General features: G+C 37.6%; 1 protein-coding gene across 4 annotated transcripts in view; it reads right to left on the reverse strand.

Annotated features, from left to right (window-relative positions):
* SGCD (sarcoglycan delta) overlaps window positions 1–20,176 on the reverse strand; it is a 322,572-nt gene that overhangs the window by 40,657 nt on the left and 261,739 nt on the right. For all 4 annotated transcript variants that reach the window (XM_026696668.2, XM_087924232.1, XM_087924230.1 and 1 more), the window contains one exon: window positions 12,380–12,452. In XM_026696668.2, the coding sequence (XP_026552453.1) occupies window positions 12,380–12,452 (73 nt within the window). The remainder of the gene's footprint in view (window positions 1–12,379; window positions 12,453–20,176) is intronic.

Raw genomic sequence — 20,176 nt, forward strand, 5'->3', positions numbered from 1 at the left:
ATCAGTGCTCTAAAAAATTGTGATTAAATATATAAGAAATTAAGTTTTGAATATGCCAACTGTAGGGAAAGAACTGGAAAGGCAGGAACCACCAACTCCTGGTCTAGAGAGAACAATTAGGTCACTGGCATACCTTCTCTTCAGAAGCATCTCCAGACCTCACTGTGCTAAAATTTCATGAATAAGTAATTTTAAAGGGCTTTCAGCTGTGGGTACCTCTCTTGGATTTTATCTGCTTGATTTTATTTGCTTGATTTGTGGGATGATTTTTGTTTTGATATACATGGAAAGCTTGGTAGGCTAGAGAGGTCAGATATAGAAATATGCCTTCCAAGAATATCAACAGAACAATCAAGTAGTCATTGACTCAGGCAGATGGGAAGAAAATGCTTAGTATATAAATCTAAGGACTTTAGATGATATATAACATCAAACAACAAACAAAAAGGAACTCCATGTCATGTAACATATATATAATTAAATCAGTATTAAAAAAAACTCCAAATAGAAAGCAAATAAAACCCAAGAGAGGCACCCACACTCTGAAAGCCCTTTAAACCTCTTAAAATTGCTTTAATCCAGGGGTGTCAAACTCATGTTGTCATGGCATCTTCACGTGATGCATTGTGACTTTACCCCCCTTCACTAAACCGGATGTGGGCATGGCCAGCATGTAACACATCTGGTCTGCGGGCCACAAGTTTGACACCCCTGCTTTAACTTATTCCTGAAATTGTTGCAAGGTAAAGTCTGCTAGTACAGGCAGGATTTTGAAGAGGCAGAGGAACTAGAGATCAAATTGCCAACTGGATCATGGAGAAAGCTATAGAGTTCCAGAAAAAAATATCTACTTCTGCTTCATTGACCATGCTAAAACCTTTGATTGTGTGGATCACAACAAATTGTGGCAAGTTCTTAAAGAGATGGGAGTACCAGACCATCTTATTTGCCTCTTGAGAAAACCTATATCCGGGTCAAGAAACAACGGTAAGAACTGGACAATGAACTGCTGATTAGTTCAAAATTGAAAAAGGAGTTTGGCAAGGCTGTATACCAGGGGTCCCCAACCACCGGTCCGGGGACCGGTACCGGTCCATGGAACAATTTCTACCGGGCCGCCGGTTTGCTGGGCACCGCCATCTTATTTTGATGAAAAAGTGCTTCCGGTGAGCTTTTCCGGGTAGAAAGCGGCATTTCGGTGCTGAAAGAATCCTCGCGCCTTAGTTTCATCGGGGCGGCTTCGAACAAAACTAAGGCGCAAGGATTCTTTCAGCACGCATGGCAAGGCAAGCCGAGTGACCGTCCCGAAGCTGTCGCGAAGCCCATCGACACAGGTACAAAGGAGGAGTTGAAGGTGGCAGGGAGAAGTGGGGGATGGCTGGCTGGCCTGTCGCTCGGCTCGCCTTGCCATGCATGCTGATGCTGGTACCGGGCCGTGGATGATTTTGTGATGCTGGTACCGGGCTGCAGCACAAAAAAGGTTGGGGACCACTGCTGTATACTGTTGCCCTGCCTATTTAACTTATATGCAGACTACATCATGAGAAAGGCAGGGCTAGATGAATCACAAGTTGGAATTAAGATTGCCAGGAGAAATATCAACAACCTCAGATATGCAGATGATACCACTCTAATGGCAGAAAGTGAAGAGGAACTAAAAAGCCTCTTGATGAGGGTGAAGGAAGAGAGTGCAAAAGATGGCTTAAAACTCAACATTAAGAAAACTAAGATCATGGCATCTGGCCCTCTCAATTCCTGGCAAATAGATGGAGAAGAAATGGAGGTAGTGACAGATTTTATTTTCCTGGGCTCCAAGATTGTTGCAGATACAGATAATCAGAGTTGGAAGGGACCTTGTAGGTCATCTAGTCCACGCCCGCCCCCCCACCCAAGTAGGAGACCCTACACCATTTCTGACAAATGGCAGTCCAATCTCTTCTTGAAACTCTCAACTGATGGCGCTCCCACAACTTCTGAGGCCAAGCTGTTCCATTGGTTGATTGTTCTCACTGTCAGATGGGGACTACAGCCAAGTAATTAAAAGACACTTGCTCCTGGGGAAGAAAGCTATGGCAAATCTAGATAGCACACTAAAAAGCAGAGACATCACCCTGCCAACAAAAATGTGCATAGTCAAGGCTATGGTTTTCCTAGTTGCAATGTATGCCTGTGAAAATTGGACCATAAGGGAAGGTGAGCGCCAAAGAATTCAGGCCTTTGAACTATGGTGCTGGGAGAAAACTCCTGCGAGTCCCTTGGTCTCCAAAGTGATCAAACTAGTCAGTCCTAGAGGAGATCAACCCTGACTGCTCTTTAGAAGACTATATCCTGAAGATGAAACTCAAATACTTTGACCATCTAATGAGAAGGAAGGACTCACTGGAGAAGAGCCTAATGCTGGGAATGATTGAGAGCAAAAGAAGGGGACGGCAGAGAATGAGGTGGCTGGATGGAGTCACTGAAGCAGTTGACGTGAACTTAAATGGATTCTGGAAGATGGTAGAGGAAGGCCTGGGGAAACATTGTCCATGGGGTTGCAATGGGTCAGACACGATTTGTGACTAACAGCAACAAAGTCTGCTACTACAGAGGATATCTATCTTTGATAAGATGCTGTATAAGTTTTGATTTCTGCTTTCTATAGTAGACAAATCTTCAGGATAAATATGGTTTCATTCTTGTCTGCAATAAAAATATTAATCTAAACAAATAGCATCTGACAGCATTCTGCTGAGTAATGTCACTTCCTAATTAACTGCGTGCAGAGCCAAAACTTACAGTCAGACTTAGCATGAAGCCTGATGCCAATGGTATCTTTTATTTTCATGATTATTATTTGCAGTTAATGTCTATGTTTGATTGGAGATGATCCTCTTGCCCAATATTAACCTTTTTATCATCCCATGTAGATTCTTTTTTTCACCTAAAGGAATTTACATTTGAGAATTTAATAAAACTGAACTGTAGTGTGCATATACCCATACACAGAACAAAGTCCATATTTAGTTTTGTTCTCCCAGGTTATTGACAAGACAATTGAAAAGAACCTTTCAATCACTTCTGACGCTGAACATCAAAGAGGAACTTTTAAAAGGACATGCTTAAAAAAAAGTGCTGCGCCATAATTTCATGGATATTGATTTTAAATCTGAGTTATATTGTAAAATCAATCCTTTCTAACTTCCCTGTCTACTCTGCAGGTAAAAATCTGCAATCCTCTTTGAAGTTAGACAGCTTTGACAAAACAAGAGTGGCCCTGATAAACAATAGAGGCACTGACAGAGGAAGCTAATGTATATAAACAGGGAATAAATCCTACATTCAATAGCACTGGTGATATTACGTAGTCTGGTAACAAAATGTCTCCAAGCAAGTAAACAAGCTCAGAGAGCATCAAGGACTTCACAGTTCAACTCTGAACTATAGATGTTCTCTTCTACTGAAATACAGTACTCTCTTTAAAAGAAATCTAGTTAGCCCAATGGCCATACGTTTTAATTTGCATGGGCTTAGACATCTGAAAAACACAACTTTCTATTAAAAGATAAAATCCCTTTAAGCTGTAGGATGGTGACAACAGGAACAAAGCTGTCTCTACTTGGACTCAGACAAAACAGCTACAATTCATACTAAGGGTAGCTTAAGTGAGAAAAAGAATTGCAAGATTTGGATTTCACATTGTTAAGTTTACAAAACACCGTACTTGGAAATGTTGAAAAATCCCACTATATTTCAACATAACACTTAGTTTTTGTAGGTTTTCAGACTGTTATGAAATAGCTATTGATTGCTGCTGCAGTCAACAGATGGAATGTTTAGAGTTGGATATTTGTTGTCATAACAACAGTGGATTATCAGCCAAATAATTTAATTTAATGATTCTGCAAATGTTGCATAATGCAACCTACAGTTATTTGACTACTAAGTTACAAAGGTCATAGTGCAATACAAAGTAGCTATATATTATACCAAGTCCCATTTTATGCTTGCTAAATGTGTTATTATCAACATTTTCTGGATAGTTTCCAGAATATTTAGATGATTTAGTAATATAGCATTTAAATATATACATATCTATCTATATCATGGTTATAGGTCACGACATAAGATAATAGGATAGAAAATAGTACTAAATCAAAATATTCCCCCCCCCCCCTCCTCTCACCTCTCACTTCTCATCTATCTATCCATCTAGAGACCATGTGAACAAAGATTCATAGACTGTTGTAATAGAGGACTTCAAGCATTGGTGGAATATTGGTGAGATGATTTTGAAGATTCGTCTCATAGAGTCATAGCTTAAGGGGATAGAATAGAAAATAGTACTGCAGATACGTTTCAAAACTTGGGTCAGGGTGACTATGAATGGGGAGTGGATTGAAGTCAATGTCATCCATAATTGTACTCAAGAAAAGATGAGTGGTCCTAAGAATAATGGGGCAAACAGAAAATGTAGATCTAGCATAACTAATAGCTATTAATTAAAGAAATGTTTCTATGTTACATTCCAAGACTGGTTCCTTTTTATTTTTATTATCAATCATAAGATTCATATCTAAATTTGTAAGTAAAAACCACCACATATCAAATGTTGCCCCCTTGAATATACATGTATCAAATATAGGCTAATCCAGAGGAAAGAAAGTATTGCATAATATTCTGCAAGAGGTGACACAAATTGCAAACAAGTTTTATAATAAACTTCCCTTTGAATCTATAATCCTATAGTCAAAAAAGGCAAAAGACTTACATGATTTGAAGAGAAATTAGACTATACAATCTTATCATCTTTACTTGGTATTAGCTGATAAAATTCTGAACTGTGACTTATATGATAGCTAGTTAGTTAGATATACATAAATAATGTAGGCTGTTTATATTTGATGTGAACAAGAGTAATAATTTATTTTACAGCTTTGTTAGAAACATTATTAGCTACAGCAACTTGCTATACTTCAGAGGAAAGTGTGATTATAATAATAGTGATTGGAAATTTAGATATTTATTAAAATGCTACGCTGTACTGTAAAACAAAAAAAACATTTATTGCAAATTGTTTCTCAGTTAACAATATATGCTGCACTATAAATATTTTACTTCAAAAAAGAAAAGGATAAATGGCATAGCAAATTGTTTTCCTCATTTCATGGCAGACAAAGAGTTGATTTCTAAACACAGAAAAGATGGTAGTGAATTAAAAAAATAATGCTGGTGAACTTCAAATCTATTTGGAGGTTAAAGCTTCAGGCCCTTTTAATGTTGAATTCCAGAAGCATGTGGGAATATATTATCTTTCTTGGAAGCATTATCTTTTTGATTAAGAAAATCTCATATACTGAGATTGAACCTCATATTAATGGAGTAGCTAGCAATGCCATTTATCAGTTCAGTAGTTCATAAGGTACAATTTTATTTAAAAAAACAGATCTTGCACTTCACCTTGATTAAATCCAGTGCAACACCTCTGACTATATTAATCCTAATTATATCTAGAGAGCTCAGCGGAATGACTTAAATGGTGCTTTTCAATGTGAAGGTTCTATGTTTCTATTATAAACTGCTCTGTCTATACCTTTGAGAACCAGCTTGGTCTACTGGTTAAGGTGCTAGACTAAAAAGCTAGAGACCATGAGTTCTAATCCTGCCTTAGCCATGAAAGCCATCTGGGTGACCAGTCTGGCCAGTCACTCACGGTCAGCCCAACTCACCTCACAGGGTTGTTATTGTGGAGAAAATGTGAGGAGAAAGGAGTATGAGGTATTCATTGCATTGAGATATTTGTAAAATTTGTAAACACAATACAGATAAATAAATACCTTTGAAAAGCATTTGGAAATTTTAGGTAGCAGGTACTATCTAATTGCTTGCAGAGATAAGTTAACAGGAACATGTAGAATACCTGATTACTATACTATCCACAAATAATTTATGTGGACATTCTTGTAAGAATGGGACTTAGGGAAAGTTATCTCTATTCAACCTGACTGGTAAGCAGATGAATGCAGGATAACCTGATCTAGAGCTATAGAGTGGCTTGAGGTGACAACTAGTACCTTAAATCACATCTGGAAGCCAGGAATCATTGCAGCTCCTAAAGAAATAGACCCTGAGTATATTGGGACATATTTATCATTGCCTAAGCCACCCTATTTTATATCAACTATAACTCGGAAGGTCAGCATCAAGTAGACTGCATTACAGTAATATTTTACAGAAATAATCAAATTGTTTCTTTATTCCTAAATAGTTTAGGGCATCATATTAACAGGTTGTGCTGCCCCCAAATATTTTAAGAGCCCGGAATCCATACATATTTTTGTTATTTCCTGTATCTGACCACTATTTATCATAGAGGTAGGCAAGTAAACCTTGATTATGGTTTTAACATGTGTACACATACCTAAAATACCTAAAATGTATATTAAAGATGGCAACTAAAATAAGTTGCGACTTAAGGAGGAAGAAAAGAAGGGGAGAGAAAAGAGTTCATTGCAAAGGAAATGAAATCTTTGCTCCTCATAAGTTTCGCTACATTCTAATATTCTCACTACTGAACTTGTATGCACATCCTTAAGATGTTGGAGCCTGCAGTAGAGAGTAGTCTATAAGTGATAAGAGTTCCTCATGTACAAATGCCACAATTTCCTCTTAATCAGCAGCAATGGAGTTGTCATGCTGAGTTCTCAATGAATAACTGAGAACCTTTCCCACTTATTTTCTCCACAGATGTCCTTGTAAAATTTCATCTCTAGAAGGTCATGTGCACTTGAGGGAAAGATGAGTCTTGTAATTAAGTATTAAATATTTTCACTAGTCTGAACCTGCCTGCCATGGTGTATGAGCTGACTCTTATTATCTTACTAGCCCCCTTTTCCTGGACAAAGTTTGTAGAGGACAGTTAAAATAGTTTGAAATGTCTCTCCCTTCCCCCTCCCCCAAGTAGTGATTGGACACACAAGGAATTTGTCTTGGTGCATATGCTCTCAGTGTACATAAAAGGAAAGATACATTCGTCAAGAGTCAAGAATCATAAGGTACCACACTCAATAATAGTCATAGGGTACAATAAGCAATCAAATCATACTAGGAAACAGTCAATATAAATTGTTAGGATACAAGCAACAAGGTTACAGTCATACAGTCATCAGTGGGAGGAGAGGGGTGAAAGGAAGGATGGGAGGATTAATAGTGATAGTAATGCAGACTTAGTAAATAGTTGGACAATATTAAGGGAATTATTTGTTTAGCAGAGTGATGGCTTTCAGGGAAAAACTGTTCTTGTGTCTAGTTGTTCTGGTGTGCAGTGCTCTATAACATCGTTTTGAGGGTGGGAGTTGAAACAGTTTATGTCCGGGATGTGAGGGGTCTGTAAATATTTTCACAGCCCTCTTTTTGACTTGTGCAGTATACAGGTCCTCAATGGAAGGCAGGTTGGTAGCAATTGGTTTTTTCTGCAGTCCTAATTACTCTCTGAAGTCTGTGTCTGTCTTGTTGTGTTCCAAACATCTAGATACTGTGTGAACACAAATGACTGCAAATGAGATTAATTCTAATTCTTGAAGGCTAAATTATAACTCTCTCATAAGAACATGACACTTTTAGATGTAGACCACTTAATAGAATGGTTGGACTACTTCTATCAGTAAAGAAACAATATAAGGTTAGCTAAGCAGGATACAAAACAAAAATCTTGGGGGTGATGACTGTACAATAGTGTCCTAATGGCAATGAATGGCAATGAATGCAGCTAGTCCTTGACTTAGAACAGTTCATTTAGTGACTGTTCAAAGTTGCAATGGCACTGAAAAAAGGAACTTATGACCATTTTTCACACGTGCAGCATCCCCATGGTCATGTGATCAAAACCAGACACTTGGCAACTGACTCCTATTTGTGATGGTTGCAGTCTTGGGATCCCTTGATCACCTTTTGTGACCTTCTGCTAAGCAAAGTCCATGGAGAAGCCAGAGTCACTTAACAACCATGTTACTAATTTATCAACTGCAGTGATTCACTTAACAATGGTGGCAAGGAAAGTCATAAAATGGAGCAAAATTCACTTAATAACTGCCTCACTTAAGCAACAGAAATTTCAGGCTCAATTGTGGTCATAAGTCAAAAGCTACCTGTATAGGAAACCACATTTTGACAAATGAAAATGGAAACAGTGAGCGTTCGAGGGCATTACCCTTCTCCCAACCCACTTGTCTTTCTTTGAATATCACAGAAGCATAGAAGAGCACTACTGTGGGGTAGGCATAAAAATATTGCACTTGTGGTAAAGAGGCAATTGTCAGGACACTTTATTTCATGAACACTTATTAAGCTTTGACTTGAATTTCTACTTTTACCAAGTAGCTACATGGCTGATGCAGTGGTGGGATTCAATATTTTTTACTACTGGTTCTGTGGGTGTGGCTTGGTGGGCGTGGCATGGTGGGCATGGCAGGGGAAGGATACTGTAAAATCTCCATTCCCACCCCACTCCAGGGGAAGGATAATATAAAATCCCCATTCTCTCCCCACCCCACTAACCTGCTTTCCAGCTCCATTCTCCTGTGCAGCCCAACTGAAGAAGACTCAGCCAATCAGCTGGGACTCGGGAGGCAGAGAATAGATGGGGTGGGGCCATTCAGAGGTGGTATTCTGAACTACTCAAAATTTCCACTACCGGTTCTCCGGATTTGGTCAGAACCTGCTGAATACCACCTGTGGGCTGATGCAAAGATATTCCAAAGAGACTTTTCAATCAGTTACTGTGACAGGAATAGGTCTGTTATATTAACTTGCTTTGGGCTTTCTGATGGAAGAGAATGCATTTATTTACTTGCTTGCCTAAAAACACATTCATAGCACTGTTGCCCAGAAAGGCAATATATATCCCAATATATATATATATATATATATATATATATATATATATATATATATATATATATATATCCCAATATTAATAGTATTAACCACCAGGACAGCAAAGTTATATTAGAGTCTTTAATATCTATTATTGATAAGCCTATTAATAAAAAAAAGTATCTCACAAAAGCCACAATCAAATGTCACAAAGAGCAGAAAGGCCAGAGATGGATTACAACATTTCTTGTAAGTGATAGTCCTTCATTAAAGATGAGATTTCTTTTTAATAATCCTCTTTTAGCTCTATGGATTTAAAACTGCTGTAGCCATTTCCTTTCTAGCAATAGGTTTATCCGTGAATAAATCTCAGCTTTCCCAGTTACCCTTCTATCTGAAACTATTCACTTAGAGCTCTCTTAGGGTCCAATGGTTTTTGTTCTTATGCTTCTCTCTTCTGCTAAGGAACAGGATGCACTTCAGATGCATTCATTGTCAACCTACAGCATGCAGCCACTTGCTATTCACAGTAGTTGTGAAACAAATTTCTGGTCTTTTCGAATGGGCATGTAAAAAGGTCCCACTTATTCATGTCATCTTGAAACTATTGTCCTGACTTATGTGAGTGAACAGAAAGCACTGAAAACATAGTACTTGGGGTTTAGGAAGGATTTTTTAAATTAATGGTTGGGAATGTATGCTAAGCACAGGTAATTCTCAACCATTTGTTTAGTCATTCGAAGTTACAACAGCACTGAAAAAAGTGACTTATGACTGTTTTTCACACTTATGACCATTGCAGTATCCCCACAGTCACATTATCAACATTCAGGCGCTTGACAACTAGCATGCATTTATTTATGTACATTGATATTTAATATTTCTAAATTGCCCATCTCAACCTATGACAGTTGCACTGTTCCGGAATCAAGTAATCACCCTTTGTAAACTTCTCAGCCGACTTCTGACAAGGAAAGTCAACGGAGGAAGCCAGATTTATTTAACAACTGCAGTAATTCACTTCACAGCTGTGGCAAAAAGATTCATAAATGTGGCAAAATTCACTTAACAACTGCCTTGCTTAGCAATTGAAATTTTGGGCTCAATTGTGGTTGTAAGTCAAGGACTACCTCTAGTATATAAATTAGCAGCTCCTGGTATAATAACAAATGAACTAAAAAGATCTGAGTTTTTTTTAAAAAAATAATCTGATTACTTATATATGCCAAATAATGTAACCAGTTTTTTTTAAAAAAGAGCTGATAATGGGAACAGGATAATAAACACGTAACCATACTAGATACAGTCCCTGTATAAAAGGTGCCTCCATGAATAGCTTTCCATCTCTAAATTTCTTCTTTAATTCAGCACAGACCTCAGAGGTTGTTGAACTGAATCTATACATACTTGCACTAACAGATGGAAAGCACAAATATCTCCATATTATTCTTCTCCTCATATTTCCTAGCAGCTGGTATTTTGAGAGGCATACTGCTTTTGATATTGGGGATAATATATAGCCATTATGACTAGTAGGCAATGATGGCACCAGCTTCATTGGAGTGAATAACTTCATTGGTGTGTGTGCTTCGTTGCACACATGCTGCCTTTCAGTATATACTGGCAAACATTCTGTTGATGTGATGGTGTAGAAATCTTTGTGAACTCTTTATTCCGATTCCTTTCTTGACTGGGACAAATTAGCCACAATCCTTTTATTCTCCCCCTCAATAGTCAAGAAAGGGACATATACAGCGCAGCAGTTTTGTTGGAGTAAGAAATGCATAAACTAAGCTAGGACAATGATTATTCATGTCAAACAAGCTGAAAAGCAGCACAAGACCGGCTATTTTTCCTTTATGTTAAATGACAACCATGTCACTCACTCTAAAGGTTTATTACAAACAATACTCCGCATTAATTCTAACTCTCCCAGTGTCTTCACATTTCTGATGATAGCTAAGAGGACAGTCTTCCCAAGAAAGAACAATAATGTGTCTGGATTTCAAAAACCAAAATCAAACCTGACTCCACATTTGTAAAGAACAATGATCCAGGGATTATAGAATTTCTGTGGAGAGTGATGGCGAGGTAATCACCTGGAACTTATTCTTCTGCATGATACACAAGGCATCAATAAAAGCAACAAAGATGGAGAAGATGAAAGAAACCCAAAATATCGATATATGTGCATTTCAGGACTCAAACAATACAAATCAAAGAATTACAAGAGCTTCAAGCATCGATCCAGTGAAGATACAAGAGTACAAGGCAAAGAGAGAATTAGTGTTCAGTGAAACATGATGGTGCACACGTGAATGTCTTTTTGAAGAAAAGCACATATTGCCACTGGTCTCAGCAGTTTATATAAAATCTGAAAACGGCCAGCCTTTCGATAATTCACAACTCATTGTAAGGGAATTATAATGTATTGTATGGTTCATCTCCAGATATGCCATGGAAGTGGTGCAACATACAGTATTTTGGAGACATAAGGTTGGGATAGAGTTGGGGCAACTGGGTGGAGCTCAGTGTTTACCGGATGCCCTTCCTGACACCTCACAAGAAGTTTGCAAGATATATTTTTTCTTTGTACCCTAGGAAAGAGAAACATCTGCCGCTACCTAAGATTGAACTCAGCCAATCAAGCGGGAGGCGAAATCTTCACCACTAGGACATTTTAATATAATTGTGGGCCTCTATCAACAATGCTTGCTTATTATGACCTTTTATTAATTTATTTCATTCTGAGACATTCATCCTATTTTTTTTTAACTGTGCTTGAGGAAGGGAGATGAAACAAATGACTGGCATGAATTAATTTGGATCAATCATCTACTATTGCTGGAACTTAGCTGCTTCAGCTGCTGGGAATAAATGTCGCTATTGTATTTGAAAGCACTGCTGGGTAGATGGTTGCCAGGGCCTTCAGCAGGAATCCTTATCATAGCGGAGAGCCACTTCTTCATGTACCTTGAAAAGTGGGAAAACCCAAAAAAGAAAAAAAAAACCCCATGCTGTCATAATAGCTGCTGCATTGAGAGTTTGGAAGTAGGCAAAATTGGATAAAAAGAAATACAATGGATTCTGGGTTGTGTCCTGCCTATTCTTCGTTTATACAGGATCTGTTTTTCCAGTAACACATAAATCAGGCTAGTGACAGCTGTCATGGATGAATACAGGTTCCAAGTTATTTTATCTGTATAGAAAGTAATTTGACCGCTGTACCACTTTTCTCTTTGCTTACATTCTGTGATACCTGGAGGCCATACTCAATCATTACTGACCAAAAAGAGACCTTTTTAGCCCCCCCCAAAAAAACCCCAGTCACAAATATAAGAGTTTAATTCCATGAGCCAATGAAAATTCAGATTTACTTGAAATATAACTGTTTTCTGCTATTCAGTGACATCTATACAACTGCATGTTCCTTAATTACTTCAGGATTTGAAATATCACCAGCCAGAACACAAAATTCAAGCAAGGTACCTTTACATTTACATTAGAACTAAATGTCAGAGTTTACCTTAGCTCCTTGAAGGGGTCTGCCCTGACATTAGGAGTTTCTATAGATTTTGGGAACACTGTGCCTTCTGCTCCTGAAACCACAAAACAAAACACAAGGCATAGCTGTTATAAACTGTTAGCAGAGGAATGGTATGCAAATCACACATCACATATTTTACAGTTGTCATAACTCCCTTCCAGAACATACCAACTACAATCCTAAAAAATACAGAACCAGGACAATGAATATTTTTGCAGTCCTATATAATATAAAAACCCATTTTCATTTTACAGTACTAGGGAAGACAAGAGAAAATGAGCCTTTCGATTTCTTTCAGTTTTTAATTTTTCTTATCTTAAATTTGCTCTCATCTTTGCAGCCTTTTGCAATTTTTTTCAAATGTATACATTCTAAGTATCATGAAAGTACAGTTCTCACAATGATGTTTGCCTTACTCTGAAGAATAAGTGGGGAAAGGCTGGAAAAGGGGAATATCCACTTTTGCAGACAGCATTTGTATCCTGGTGTCCTTCCAAATTCTGAATCCACTAATGAAGAAGTAAAATTAGACTTGGAATGCTTCATCTGCTTTGATCTGGACATTTCCTAAATCTGTCAAAATATGCCTAATTTGGTTTGGGATTGGGATTCATTCACTAATGAAGGAGTTTTAGTTTTGATACACATGTGTACCCCACGTGTGTACATGTACACACACACACACAAACACACTATCTGTTTTTTAAAAATTGTATAAACAAAGTATATTTCCTTTGCCAGCCTTTTCTTGCCTAAAATTACTCCTACTTCTATTAATAAAGTACATCCAAATTCATTGCGGGTTTATTCGTGAAAGAAATAATACAGATAACATTTTCCCCCCAACCAGCCTCCCCCCTCACCAGCAGGTATCCCAGTCACTCCATTGTCTTCCTCTTTCCACATACAATATGGGCTTGTGCCATTTCCCCTTCCCTCATAATCTTCAGGAGAGCACCGTTGGAGCCTCCACTACCTCCCTCTTCTCCCTCCTACTCCTTAGGTGACTCTTGGAAATTTCTGCCACTGTGTAGAGAGAATAAAGGGAAATGCAGAGCATGAGGAAAAGTGCACACACTCTCCATTTTGGTATGTATCAAGGGCTCCTCCTTCCAGTGAGGAACAGGGTTCACGAGTTGCCTGCTGGCATCTCCCAGCCAGCCCTATCTTGCCAGCAGGCATCTGAGTTGCTCCTCCTTCTTTACTAATCAGCCATCAGTGTTAAGAGATTTCAGTCTTGGTTCCAAAGCAACCAATGGTTACTCACTCCCTGGATTTTGCCACCACCAATTGGTTGCCAGAGCCTGAGAAAGGTGAGAAAAAGACTGGGGATATGCCCATCCATCTTCCCTTGCACCACACAACCTATGGGTGCCCGAGAAGTTTATTAGAAGGAATAGTGGCACTGAAATAGCTACAACTACAACTACAACTACAGCTGCAACAATAGCCTAGGAGTCATGTGTCCTGGATCTTGGACATATTCTTTAAGTTAGCATACACACACACACACACACACACACACACACACACACATTAAGTTAATATATATTATTTCAATTATTTGAATAAATATATATAGATTCTATTGACATGGGATTTACTTAAAGGTATGAGGATTTGATTGAACAACACAGGAGAAAATTCAACTTTCACTTCTTTTTAATTTAAATTGTTAGAATTTAAATTTTCAGTTTAGCTGTGCAAGAACAATTTACAGTTTATAACAGCTTTGTCACCATCTGACCAGATTCTTCCTTCCTTCCTAATATGGCAGTGTTTTAGGTGCTCAGCAAAATGACTACATTTACAGTTGGAACTCAAGGATAACCTGCAGGGCAAGGCTTCCTTCTTCTTTAGTTCATCAGATGAACTGGCAGCTGGCCTCAATCTAGCTGGCAATCCTTGGATAGGTAAAACCCTATTTCTTCCACCCATTTTCACCCCACTAAAGGCCTTCTGCAACGAGCAGACTTAAGGTTGCATGGAAGTTTTCTTTCCCCCAGATCACCCCCTCAAATGCTTTGAGTGATCCATAAACTAATGGGCTTTCAGCAGTGCAAACACTGCCTAATCCATTTTAGGATCAATAGCTGCCTTTTTAATGCCGGTGAAAGTAACCATCCATGTTCAGCAACTAGTACAAAATCATTTCCATTTCTAGGAGTCATCACTTCCAACAACCCTAGTCTTCGATAGAGATAGTTTGAATGTTGTTTTAGATATTCTTTTTGCCACCCCTTCCCTTTCTATGAAACTATTTCCTATCAAATACCTTACTCTCCACTCATCATTGAAAAACTGAGTTTTGTTTGGATATCTGCATGCAGAAAAGGATATGTGAAGAACCAACAAGAAGCTATAATAAGAGCAGAGACATCAGGTGTGTGTGTGTGTGTGCTAATGAATTTGAATAGAATCATTCAAGAGAAAAATTATGTGATAATAATATAACAAAAAGATTACTGGTGCATGAATAATTGTAGTCAAGACCTCCTTGTTTAGAAACTGGTTAGAAGAGGTTTAGAAACTGCTACTGTTGGTGAACTAGCTGAAGATAGCATGAGATATTATCTATTAACAAAGCCATGTTGTCTCCAATGGCTAGATGAACCACATCAAAAGGTTAAAAACTGATTTCTTGGAACAAAAAACACAACACAATGTTTCTGCTCATGCTCCTTTTATTACTGTGGAGAATCACAGAGATGACCTTAAAAAGGTAATGTGATAATTCTAAAACATAATTTAAGGCCAGGTAAATTGGGGAACACAAGAAACAGATTTTCAAGACTGAGCTAGGCCAAGTCAGGAAACAGACTCCACAAGAAATACTTGATAGATATAAGCCATAGAATCCAAATCTTGAAAGCCTGACAATGTTTTCCCCTTCCCCCTCTCTTGTTTCAAATAAAGACAAGGTATAGCAGTTTCAGTTTATACTATATTAATAGTCTCTTTCCCTAGGCTTAAATTTTGCTTTGCTAACCATCACACTCCTCTTCCAAAGTCATGTCTGTGATTTTCTACCATTACTGGTCATCAGTTCATTAAATCGTCAAGACTGTAATCTAATTGCACTGATGCCAATACAATCGATGTTTTTTGCGCCAAACCTGCAAATGTTAGTGTGACCTCTAGAGGACAGCAAACTGTTTTCTATAATATAGTTGCCATTCAGTATTATCTGGAAAACCTCAGCCCCCAAGAAGTATTTATCCAAATGTTATATCAGTTACTGGAGTTCTATGCAATTTCAATATAATAGGAGCTAGCACAGAACTTTGTAAGACCTGGCAATTTAATTACCAGAGACTGGTGTATTTATTTAGTTCAAGTAATTTTCAAACTTTAATTTTCTAAAACCCAATGTTTACTGTTTATTTAATTGCTCCCTCTGTATAATTAACACAAATAGCGTGTGTTAATAGCATAAAATCAAAATTCCAGTCTCAAAATTACACTTTCAACCTGGTTACGTCCATTCAATTGTAATACCTACTAAATCAAAGTAGAGCTTATTTCCCAGTAAAGAAATAGAAGCTACTGCAAATGCAAGTTTTTCTAAAAAAATCATGAGTACCCAGAAATAAAACATATCGTGCTCAAAAAGGCAAACCAATTGCTTTTGCATTCACAACCAAATGCTATCTAATAATTTTCATGATGGATAGAACCTTCAGGAATTTTAATTTCCTCGAATAGAAAATTGAAGTTATAGTAACATCTCTAGAATTTTCTGAAGAATAGGAGATGAACCAGCTCTAGAAAAGAATTCAAAAAGTAGAAAAATAAAAAGAAATGAAAACTATACCTTGATTGATATCAGAATAAAATGTCTAAAAAGGCAATGGGGAAGTAGAAGAAATAAAAGGAAAATGGAAAATTTTGGGGTCAAACATGTGTGTGTGTGTGTGTGTGTGTGTGTGTATGTGGTCATGCACACATGCATAAAGTTCTAGCCACCCTGAATGGCATCAAAGACCAAATCTGATTGAAGAACTGAAGATTACATACATATTAAATGCCTTAATTCACAAACATGTGTAGCAAGATGAAACCTTGGGAAAATTCCATCAACCACACCCAAAGTGGTTGAACTGCAAATTCATAAATTAAACTTTCTGAAACTGACTCTGCAGGAATAAGCAGCGCCCACATCAGAGAAAGTTTAAGTATCTTAAGGTCAGCATTGTTTATATTGTTTTGTCTTATGTCATGTCATTTTAGACCACTAAAATAAAACTGAGCAGAGCAAGGCAAAAGCACTGGCTGGCCCTATCACCCAATCCCCAAGGCCTGGGTTAATAACCAGTCTTCAACAATTTCCTGAATGAGGTACAGATATGAACGATACCATTTCCTGGGGAGAAGGAGATCATTCCAAGAATTGCCACAAAATAGGAAGACTTCCTGGGTCCTCTAGCATGACACTCTTTAATAGATGGTACTTGGAATAGATGGTACTTGGAACACATTTGCCCTGCAGAACCAAATTGGATGGGCAGAGAGAAGGAGAGATAAGGCTGTATGACACAGGGATTCTTTAACAGCTATGCAGGCCATAAGATAAGATTAAAAAATAAGATATTTTTCTGCTATATATCTATAAACTACAAAAGAAAACAAATCACTCTTCCATCTTTACTGAGCACAAAGCAAACCCTGGCAGATTGTTGATAAATCAATATCTCTTATTTCTTTTGCTATTGGAAACATTTCTCCTTATATTTTGAACAAGGGGGAAAATAACCCTATGGTTTGGTTGAATGTTCTGTTTTAAATTAAGCAATTGATTTTGTGGTTCACAATTCTATGTTCTCAGTAAAACATAGAAAGCAAGTAGCAACAAACCTGTGTATTTTATCCTTATTCTAAACAACAATAAATTATTATTTTATTATTTACAAAAGAATTTTATTACAACCCCACTGTACTAAATCTTTCTTTTAACACTGTGTTATATATCAACAACAAGTGATCATAAATACTTTGAGTGGAAAATCCATAAAGCTATTTCACCTTTATTTTAAGTTCCATTTAATGCTTCTCTAGAATGATTTTATCAATGATGAGTCCATTTGCTGGCTTTCTGCCCAACAGCCTAATTCCATACACTCAATCAGGAATTTATAAAGCATGTGACACTATCTGTCTAAAAGGTTTTGAGTTATTGTAATTATTTGGCCAATGTTTTTTTTTCTTCCCCTAGTCCTATATTGGTGGGCAATGGGAAAACCAATTTGCAAAACAAACAACCCCCCCCCCCCAGCCCATTTTCATATAAACTCAGATACAGTGAGCAAATTGCTTCTGTGAAAGAGACAATAAACACATAGGCACATGTTATGTGAAGAGAAAACCCCTCTTAATGCTACTAAATACCATAACTATTGCGTAACTTTGTGTCAGCCTTGTGAGGTAGACCGAATAAGAAGCACACGTAGCTCTATCTTTATTGTCAAGCTACATTAACAGAATCTTGTAAGACTGAAAGTACATGTCTCCCCCGCACCCCCATTGCCTTTACTTTCCAGGGAATCAGGAAGGGTCCTTCTGCAGGCTCAGGTGCCCCTTAGCGGTTGCCTGATCTGTAGCTCTTCCTCCTGTCTCCTAAGGTCATTCTCACACACCATTACATCTGGACATTTGGACCTGCCATTTCAAGCTGACTTCTGAATGTCAGGTGAATGTTTCTTTTGAAGAAGCTCATTGGTTGCATGCAGATTTAAGCTGTCTTTTATCCCCACAGCCTAGTTCCCCCCCCCCTTTTTCCTGATTGCAATATTTGCTGTTAAATATTCAGAAAGGAAAGAAATATCTATGGGGATATCTACCCTAAGGTCTTGCACTGTATCTCTGGGGTGTATATTTAGAAATCTTTCCTGAGGCTGCCTCCATCTCACTGACTGCTTCATGAACCTATCTCACCATGTGCCATCTTGGAATGAAATAAATTCATTGTTAAAGAAATACAGTTTCTTTGTAGTTTAAAAACCTAATTCAATTCACCTCATTAAGAACCTATCCATCACTGATCCTATCTTTCTGATTTTACCATTCACATAATGCAGATGTTCCATTCCCACTGTGCTTGACTGTTATGTTTCTTTTGATGTACCCAAATATCACTTTCCTGTAACAAAGTGGACTAAAGTACCATCATGCAGTCATTTTTACTGACTGTCAGGAAATTTCTCTTTAGTTCTAAGTTGGTTCTCTCCTTAATTAGTTTCCATCCATTGCTTTGGAGAATAAATTTACCTTCTCTTCTTTGTAGCAACCCATTAGATATTGGAACTTGGCTATTATCTCAGACCTTTTCATTAAACTAAACATACCCAATTCTAGCAACCATTCTTTGTATGTTTTAGCCTGCAGTCCTTTAATCATCTTTGTTGCTCTTCTCTTTACTCTTTCTAGGGTCTCAACATATTTTTTATGTCATGGCAACCAAAACTGGATGCAATATTCCAAGTGTGGTCTTACTGAGGTATTATAAAGTGGTATTAACATTTCACATGAACTCTCTGATAATGCAGCCTAGGACTACGTTGGCTTTTTTTGGCAGTTAGAGCACAGTGCTGGCTCATATGTAAGTGGTTATCCATTAGGACTCCAAGATCCCTCTGGCAGCTATGTGTTGCCTAATGAGAAGAATGACCTGAGGTTTACCATGGACACATAAGAAATTTTAGAAAATGATAGCTACTATTTTGCCTTCTTGCTAAAACAATTTAAAGGAAAGATGGGTTGATCATGGCATCAGCTGTTTGACTTCTGCTAAGTGGATATTTTATGACTGCCCATAGCAACCATGACAACAGGCATTTTGTGAATTATCATCTGCTTTTTGTGATTTGATAAAACCTGGTGGCTTCCCGATCAGAGATGGTATTCAGCAGGTTCTGGCCAGTTCTGGAGAACCAGTATCAGAAATTTTGAATAGTTTGGAGAACTGGCAAATACCACCTCTGACTGGCGATTTTACAGTATCCTTCCCCAGCCACGTCCATCAAGTCATACCCACAGAATCGGTAGTAAAAAATTTTAAATCCCACCACTGTTCCCGATGTATCACTTTACAACTTTTAGAATGATAGGAATTATAATCTGACATATCAAGAGAAGCCAATTCCCTGCAAAATTAAATTTAACAGTGAAAAACTAAGTTTTAATTGTAACAGTGTGAAGGAGAGAATGAATTGAACTGGACTAATTTTATTTGGATAGAAATTAGCTGGGAGGCTTTTACTGAAAAGTAATTTGGAAGTTTGTTTTGATCAAAGGAATATAAATCAAAAGTGGCGTTAGCAAAGACTACTTTTAACATTCTGTATGTTCGCTATTGGATTGCCCATTCAATTACTGCTAAAACATTTTATTTATTTTATTTTATTTATTTTGATTTGTCAATCGCTTACAAGATAATAGGTATAAGTATATACCTAGTTATGAATACATGAAACGAGTACATATAAGAAAAATAAAAAGAAACAATAGGACAGGGACAGTAGGCACATTGGTGCACTTATGCACACCCCCTACAGACCTCTTAGGAAAGGGGTGAGGTCAATAGTATTCAGTCTAAGGTTAAAGTTTTTGGGGTTTGGGGAGGAAACCACAGAGTCAGGTAGAGTATTCCAGACATTGACCACTCTGTTGCTGAAGTCATATTTCCTGCAATCAGTGCGGTTAACATTGAGTTTGTATCTATTGTGTGCTCTTGTGTTGTTATGGTTGAAGCTGAAGTATTCATTGACAGGTAAGTCATTG

This window comes from Pseudonaja textilis, chromosome 2, assembly GCF_049901715.1.
Source record: "Pseudonaja textilis isolate UNSWEBS1 chromosome 2, rPseTex1.2, whole genome shotgun sequence".
NCBI classification, from domain to species: Eukaryota; Metazoa; Chordata; class Lepidosauria; order Squamata; family Elapidae; genus Pseudonaja; species Pseudonaja textilis.